At 35.8% G+C, this 8,520-nt stretch overlaps 1 protein-coding gene across 2 annotated transcripts; it reads left to right on the top strand.

Annotated features, from left to right (window-relative positions):
- Positions 1–1,463: 1,463 nt before the first annotated feature.
- LOC109814966 (beta-D-xylosidase 1) lies at positions 1,464–7,198 on the top strand. 2 transcript variants are annotated; one of them, XM_020379507.3, is made up of 6 exons: positions 1,464–2,213; positions 4,039–4,320; positions 5,078–5,247; positions 5,337–5,785; positions 5,910–6,323; positions 6,414–7,198. In XM_020379507.3, exons 1-6 carry the CDS (start codon positions 1,806–1,808, stop codon positions 7,001–7,003), a joined length of 2,313 nt encoding a protein of 770 aa, XP_020235096.2. In that variant the 5' UTR covers positions 1,464–1,805; the 3' UTR covers positions 7,004–7,198. The 2 variants fall into 2 exon arrangements, with proteins under 2 accessions (XP_020235096.2, XP_020235097.2); XM_020379508.3 differs by lacking the exon at positions 1,464–2,213 and adding an exon at positions 3,495–3,822.
- The last annotated feature ends 1,322 nt before the right edge of the window (positions 7,199–8,520 follow it).

The raw sequence follows: 8,520 nt of genomic DNA, 5'->3' as shown, positions 1-8,520 counted from the left end.
TGTATTTATGTCAAACAATTATGGTTTGATTAATAGACGAAAGAGAAATAATAGAAATATATTCTTTTTAACAAAACACTAATGCTCTCTATTATTAATTGATTTTTTTTTAAATTATACAAGTCTTAATCTTCATTTAATGATTTAATACATTATTTTTAGTCTCAAAATATTTTATGATTTTTCAATAAAGTTCTTCTAAATTGTTTTTTTACAAGGTCTTTACTTTATTTTTATTTTTTGTAATTTCATCCTAATGGTTAAAAATTTGTTTATAATTTATGTAATCTCATAAAATATTTTTGATATATGTAAAAGATGACACCAAATAATAATCTAATATAGTTATTTATGTATGTAAATATTAAAAATATCTTGTAAGATATTTGAATGATAAATGAATTTCTAATCGCAGACTAAATTATAAATATATATATATATATATATATAAATATGAAATATATAGTAAAAAAAAAGTGTTTGTAACTCGTGGCGGTCAAAATAGCATCCAATATATAGGTAGGTAGGTTGTAAATATATGCACACGAGGAAGCTAGCTATAAATAAGCCACACCTGCGCTCGCGCATGGTACAAGTAAGAAAGCGAGAGATTCTTTAGTCCGGCCGTGAATGTCCATAACTTGCACTTCTCTAAAAGATTAAAAACATCACACACAACACTTTCTCTATTTATTTCTTTATATTTTTTGTTATAAAATATTACGTGTTAAGATTTTTTTAATTGTGTATGATAAATTTATTAATTTAAAAAAAAAACAATTAAGAAGTTTATATATATAATGTTTTGTGATTAGTTAACATTGTAAAAAGTTACATGACCCTTAATTAAATTTTTACACACACATATATATATATATATATATATATATATATATATATATATATATATTTGGGTAGGTTTCTCTTTCTTTATATATCTACCTTCCTAAGTTATGGCATATAGTATATTTTAGTCGATATATTTTAGCATCTAATACCATATACTAGCTAGGCCACAATGGGACCAACCCAGCCACCACCAGTCACCACCCACTGAGTCTAACTGCGCGTTACACTCACTCACTCTCTCATCGCTATTCAAGTTTAGCTCTCAGTCGTTATAAGCTTTATTCATATATAATATAATATATCCAAATGCATACACATAATCGACGTGGAAACCCAATCGTGAAAGCTTCTTTCTGTATGTGCCCCCTTCGTAATTATTCAGGAAATCGGCGGCGTATTTTCACGTTCGGGATTTACTTGTGTATGTCGTTTTTACGTTAGAATATTGAAATTTATTTTACTCATTGCTGGATCATCTCATACCCCTATTCTCCTATACAACCATTTTGTTCGGCTATGATAGTTAATTTTGTCCCTTATGAAATAAAACCAGCATAAATAACCCCCCCTTCTTAATATCTTTCCTAAATGAAAATTTCATTAAAAAAAAAAATCTTATCTGAAAATATTTTATTAAAACATTTTATTTTCTTCCCTGATCGAGTCTCACCCTCGCCCGCTAAGGTAAATATAGAAAATATATCTTAAAGATTAGTTCCAAGTGGTTATAAAAGGTGGTGTACGTTTGGGTTGTGATTTTTTAGGAACTATTGTTGTTGAAATTAACGAATTTTGGGTGTGAAAGATGGATAGAATTAATGAAGTACGTGGAAAAGCAAGGATGAGAGGTGAATTGGTTGAGTGTAGAGTGTAGGAAAGACGCAAGTCCCTCTATATATAGGAGGTGGCACGGAGCGTGAGTCCTCACTCATTCATTCGATTATACCTTCCTCAACATGGGTTGTCGAAACGACAAGAGGCAAGTGGTGGCCATTGTGGTAGTGTTGCTTAGTGTGACAGTGTCCTTGAGCGAAGGGAGGGTGCCCTTTGCATGCGACCCTCGTAACGGGGTCACGAGGGGGTTAAAGTTTTGCAGGACGAACGTGCCGATCCACGTGAGGGTGCAGGACCTCATAGCGAGGCTCTCATTGGCGGAGAAGATTAGGCTGGTGGTGAACAACGCCATCGCCGTGCCCAGGCTCGGCATCCAAGGCTACGAATGGTGGTCCGAGGCTCTGCACGGAGTCTCCAATGTGGGCCCCGGCACCAGGTTCGGTGGGCCCTTCCCTGCCGCCACCATGTTCCCTCAGGTCATCTCAACCGCTGCTTCCTTCAATCAGTCCCTCTGGCGCGAAATTGGACGGGTCAGATTCACTTTCCAATTCTCCTCTTTTTTATTCCATCAACTTTTTCGCTTCATCCATCGCTAACCCTTCCCTTCCTTCGCTCATCCTCATACATTATTTAAAGCAGATTCCTTAGCTCTCTTTTTCGCCCATTCATCATCAAATTAACCATTTATCCACTCAACTTTATGTGCATAATTAGTAATATTCATCATGCCTTTACAATATAATACAGAATCTAGCCAATTGGGTAAATGCATGTCTTTTGCATATACATATATTGTCTTTCATATATGTTACTTTTCTGTGACAAGTGAATTATTCATTACTTTTTTTTATTTATATTTTTATTCTTATATATCCAAATGGGATTTTGCATATATATGAAAATGAATGAAGGGATGATATTTGTGTTACAATTGGGTGATACTGGGCTTCTCGATACTCACTTGTTTTTGCTTGTTTACATGGTAGCTGACGAATTGTGTGTGTCCCAACTACCATGTGCCTTTACATGCATTTGGAATATAATATATATGAAACCTGACAATCAAGTCATTTTAATGGTTTAGAAAATGATGATAATGTTGAAAAATGACAACTTTAATTGTCAGCTACTAGAGGGTAAAACAAGTCCATTACGCCATTGTCTCATTAACTACGAAAGCAACAGCAGCGTCATTAGAAGGAGGTTTTGGTTGTCCTTGTTTCCGGTGGTTATTTTAGTCTATATTCACGTCATTTTAATTATATACGTATTAAGATCGGAATAATAATTAATTACGCTTTTGGTGGTAATTAGTAGATCCTTTTCATACTTAAATGGTCAAATTCTGTTAAATAAGGGTGTCAATATGGAAAAGGTTTTCACATTAAAATTAATTACGGTTAGTAAAATATAGAAATCAATGAATCATCTTAATTTTGCATGCTTGAAGTTGTTTTAAGGAAGAGTGAAAAATCATCTTCTCTACTTTCATTAATTATTGGTTTGGTGCATGAATAATTGAACAAACACTATAGGTGTTTGATGTTGCCCACCAACACCTTGCAAAACCTTGCGTCGACCATTCCACTACGTCTTTTTTCTTTTCTTTTTCGTCTTGGTCCCGGCGCTATATATACATGCATATGTAGGATGCTTTTATGGCTCATCATAATTAAGTTGCATTTGTTGTAACAATCAGACCCCAGAAATAGTCTAGCTAATTTAGCCAAAGTTGATATATATGTCGATATATATATATATATATATATATATATATATATATATATATATTATGTTAGATTATATATTATTGGTGGAGTAGTGAAAAAGTCCTTCTCTTAAGATAAAGTGATGTTGGGAAAGAAAAACCATTCGATATTCGATGAAAGATATTAGTTAGACGTAGTGCCATTTGGATTCCAGAAAATGTCAAAAATGGGGTGTTTCGTTTGTCTTTTAGTGTCAAAAATAACTTTATATTATTCCGGTTGGTAGTTTAGCTAAATGACATAGAGAATATGAACCAATAACAAGACTTTTCTTCTCAGAATAAGAAAATAATCTATTAAACCAGAATAATTCTGGCAATTAGACACAATCACAGTGACAGAGCCAGAATTAGGAGACATGCATATTAAGGTAGCAAACAAAAATCTCTTTGTAAACATATTTTAAAAAAATAATTGAAGGAACTACACAGTCTCTCTTCTTTATAATTGTTACTCGCCGCCGTCATGCACGGCTAGCTAGTTGTAGTGTATATATATACGTTGAAATAATAATTAAAAAGATAAAAATCTGAATAAAATTAATTTAATTGATTTAATGATTACCTAATTAATCATGTATATGCAGGTGGTGTCTGATGAAGCAAGAGCAATGTACAACGGTGGACAGGCTGGTTTGACGTATTGGAGTCCTAATGTGAACATTTTCCGTGACCCACGGTGGGGCCGCGGCCAAGAAACTCCCGGAGAAGACCCAACTTTGGCGGCAAAGTACGCCGCCAGCTATGTCCGAGGACTCCAGGGTGACGGCGCCGGAAACCGCCTTAAGGTTGCTGCTTGCTGCAAACACTACACTGCTTATGATCTTGATAACTGGAATGGTGTAGACAGATTTCATTTCAACGCTAAGGTATATCGAGGTTTTATTTCCATAATATTTATTATAAATATTAATATTAAATATTAGTAAAATTTTAATTATGATTAAGAAAAGATAATTAAAATATAAAAAAACATACATGAAAGTGCATGTAAGTTTTGTCTTATTATTTTTTATTCTTAGAAATAGCCTACAAGATTTTTTTTTTCTTCTTATTTAGTGTTATTATAATTGTGAATTGGTTGGTTAAGCTAGCTATGAGTGCATTTTTCATGTGCGTCCATGCGTTCTTGAATAGTCATTTACTCCACATGGATATACAGCCATGTAATACATGGCTATCTATCTATATGCTGAGGAAGCAAGGCTATATATAGTGGATCTACCTTCGGATTTTGTACCTTACCATTTCCTACATTCAAATAAGTTGTTATGTATGATGCAAGAGAAGAACAAAACCATGTTTCACTAAAGTGGAAGTTATGCAAGTTGTCGATGACAGGGACTTGAGGCCACTTGCAAAGTTGTTAGGATAAGTGACAGCGATGCCATTCAAACTAACAAATCAGCACTTGCGCACCGTAGGAAATAGGAATAATAAGCCCCTTTATTTTCCCTGCCATTCATTATGGTATCCCCTGTGGACGTGACTTTCATGGAAAAGTGGGAATATGGTTTACCTATAACTAGCCAAAATAAATGTACCTAGTTTGGTTGTGGCCACCTGGGCCCAAATTAAAACCATGGACCCAAATTAAAATGGTTTGGGCTATTGGTGCACGTGCAGGTGAGCAAGCAGGATTTGGAGGACACTTATGATGTACCATTTAAAGCATGCCTGCTGGAAGGGCAAGTGGCCAGTGTGATGTGCTCCTACAATCAGGTGAATGGCAAGCCCACGTGTGCTGATCCTGATCTCCTTCGCAACACCATCCGTGGCCAATGGCGCCTCAATGGGTAAGCCCAATATACTTTTTTTTTCCATCACTATTTTTGTTTTTAACCAATTTTGTCATTTGTGACATCTTTCTTGTTATGCAAAATAGGTACATTGTTTCGGACTGTGATTCAGTTGGAGTTTTCTATGACAACCAACACTACACAAGAACACCAGAAGAGGCAGCCGCAGAAGCAATTAAAGCGGGCCTGGACTTGGATTGTGGCCCATTCCTGGCAATCCACACCGATGCTGCCATTAGGAAGGGACTCATTTCGGAAAACGATCTTAACCTTGCCTTAGCCAACCTTATTACGGTCCAAATGAGATTGGGTATGTTCGACGGCGAACCATCGGCCCAACCATACGGAAACTTGGGCCCGAGAGACGTGTGTACCCCGGCCCATCAACAACTGGCCCTTGAAGCAGCTAGAGAGAGTATAGTGTTGTTACAAAACAAAGGAAACTCGCTACCACTATCCCCTACGCGACACCGTCTCGTAGGAGTTATTGGGCCCAATTCGGACGCTACTGTTACAATGATAGGGAACTATGCTGGTTAGTTAATGAATAATGATCACTAATTTAACCCTTTTTTTTTTTTTTTTTTCTCATTATAAATCAAAGATCACATTTCTTAATTCTTATTTAAAAAAAAAAAAATATTTGTAATTTGTTTTAGGATTGGCATGTGGTTATACGACCCCTGTGCAAGGGATAGCGAGGTATGTGAAGACCGCACATCAAGTGGGGTGTAGGAATGTGGCTTGTAGGGGGAACGAACTATTTGGAGCTGCGGAAACTGTAGCTAGGGAGGTTGATGCGACTGTGTTAGTAATGGGGCTTGACCAGTCCATAGAAGCGGAAACACGAGACAGGGTTGGGCTACTCTTACCAGGCTTTCAACAAGAGCTTGTGGGTAGGGTGGCCAGGGCCGCTAGGGGCCCAGTTATCCTGGTGATCATGTCTGGTGGCCCAGTTGATGTCTCCTTTGCCGTAAAGGATCCAAAGATTAGTGGCATCTTGTGGGCTGGTTATCCAGGGCAGGCTGGTGGAACTGCCATAGCTGATGTGATCTTTGGTACAAGTAACCCAGGTAAATTAGTCCCACACCACACCATTAGTCCATTATAGTAGAAAATGGAAGTAGGAAGAATGTTATTTATGGATTGGGGTTGTATTGTAGGAGGAAGGTTACCGATGACATGGTACCCAGAGAGTTACTTGGCTAAAGTGCCGATGACAAACATGGACATGAGAGCAAACCCAGCAACAGGGTACCCAGGAAGAACCTACAGATTCTACAAAGGCCCAGTAGTGTTTCCTTTTGGACACGGGCTAAGCTACTCAAGGTTCAGGCACACCTTAGCCCTTGCTCCAAAACAAGTCTCAGTGCTCCAAGCCTTGACAAACTCAACCCTTTCAAGCAAAGCAGTGAGGGTGAGTCACGCCAATTGCGATGACGAGGCATTGGAGATGGAGTTCCACGTTGACGTCCAAAACGAAGGCTCAATGGATGGGACCCACACCCTTCTCGTATTCTCGAAACCACCACCGGGAAAATGGGCCGCCATTAAACACTTGGTGGGCTTCCACAAGGCCCATGTTCCTGCGGGCTCCAACCAACGAGTCCAGGTTCGTGTTCATGTGTGCAAGCACTTATCCGTGGTGGACCAGTTTGGGATTCGAAGAATCCCAAGTGGTGAACATGAACTCCACATTGGAGATGTCAAACATTCCGTTTCTGTCCAAACTCTGCAACAAATCAAGCACTGAAACATGGATTCATAAGGTGTCAAGCAAATTTGACACATTCAACTACTTTTGCAAATAGCAAAAGAAATATATATCAAGAATTGAAAAAAGTTGTTACGTGTATGCAAATGTAAAATAAAGATATTATATATATAGTTGACACATGTAATTTGTAAACCAAATAATAGTGGCAAGTGTATTATTATTGATGCTTCATATGTTCTAAAAGGCTTTTAATTTTGAACAAGTTCTTTTTTGTTGTTTTTCCTCATTCCATTGGCCACCACATTAAAAGAAAATAAATTCTTAAAAACGATTTTCAATTAAAAAAGTAAAATGAAAATAATAGCTCGAGTAAAATATCTCTCAAAAGTTGACCTATACTTATATATACTTATTGATGTTAGTGGTTGTTTTTTTGTTGTGGGTTACTTGCTGCTACCAAAGGTTTTCACTTAATGGAAACTTCATGCATTAAAATCTTAAAATGGATTATTATTTGAAAAATCAAAGGCTAATTTATATCCCAATGGTAAAGTATCAGCGTCACGTGTACTAGCAATTAATTAAGAAGGGATAACGATAGGACTATAGGGGTTGGTCTATGATTTTGTATGGATTAAATCGATCATCCAATTATTTTAAAGAGCATTATATAACTATCTCCACAACCTCGCATTTAATAAAATAGAGAGTAAAATGAGAGCGTGATGCAAGTTTGTGGGCCTTTGACAAGAGGCCACTGTACGAAATTTTATAATTTTCACAAATATATATATATATTTATCACTTTCTCTATCAAATAAATGACCCTTTACGTTTTGCCGGACTCAAAAAAATTGTTACCATGTTTTATATTAATTGATCAAACTACTTGTATGCTAAAACATTATAAACAACACAAAATTTGTTTTTGTAATATCTTGATCAACATTATTAAAATTAACAAACTCAAATCATTTCATTTATCTTAAAATATCGATCATAATAATTGTTTAGACAATTCTCTCCATTAATATCTCAATTGAATTAACTTTGATAAAGACACTCAAATCATATCTTAACAAGGTACACACTCTTTCTATTTAAACTCATCACAAGAAGTTCTTCTTCAAGTATATTTATCTTTGCTCATTCTTTTGAATTTGAACCGACTTAAACATTAAACTTTTTACAAGTACCCTCGGTGTGATCTTATTCTTTACTCATGGATCTTCTCCAATGTGGTCAGCAAAGCCCACCCTGAGGGTAGTTTAAAAATGCAGTTTTCTAAGATCCCTGGTTGAGAAGGGTCCAATTTTATTTTATTTCAAACTCTCATATTAGAAGAAACAAAAATAGAAAATATTTCTTGTTTTATTTTCATACATATTAACACTCTCAACTCATTTTATATTTTGTAAACCTTTTTAATTAAAAGTAAGATTACACGTTCATATATACTTTAATTGTTATATATTCAATTTTTTATTTACGAAAAAAAAGTTGTCATTCAACTTCATACTGAACAATAATAATGAAAAAAAATATGATTCTTT

Source organism: Cajanus cajan, chromosome 1 (genome assembly GCF_000230855.2).
Source record: "Cajanus cajan strain Asha chromosome 1, NIPB_CcT2T_4, whole genome shotgun sequence".
In the NCBI taxonomy this organism is placed as follows: domain Eukaryota; kingdom Viridiplantae; phylum Streptophyta; class Magnoliopsida; order Fabales; family Fabaceae; genus Cajanus; species Cajanus cajan.
This window is presented reverse-complemented; position numbering and strand designations above follow the sequence as displayed.

Coding starts and splice junctions, on each gene's coding strand:
- LOC109814966 (XM_020379507.3), top strand. CDS start 1,806: ATGGGTTGTCGAAACGACAAGAGGCAAGTGGTGGCCATTGTGGTAGTG. Junction 2,214..4,038: donor TCTGGCGCGAAATTGGACGG/GTCAGATTCACT, acceptor ATGTATATGCAG/GTGGTGTCTGATGAAGCAAG. Junction 6,324..6,413: donor CTTTGGTACAAGTAACCCAG/GTAAATTAGTCC, acceptor GTTGTATTGTAG/GAGGAAGGTTACCGATGACA.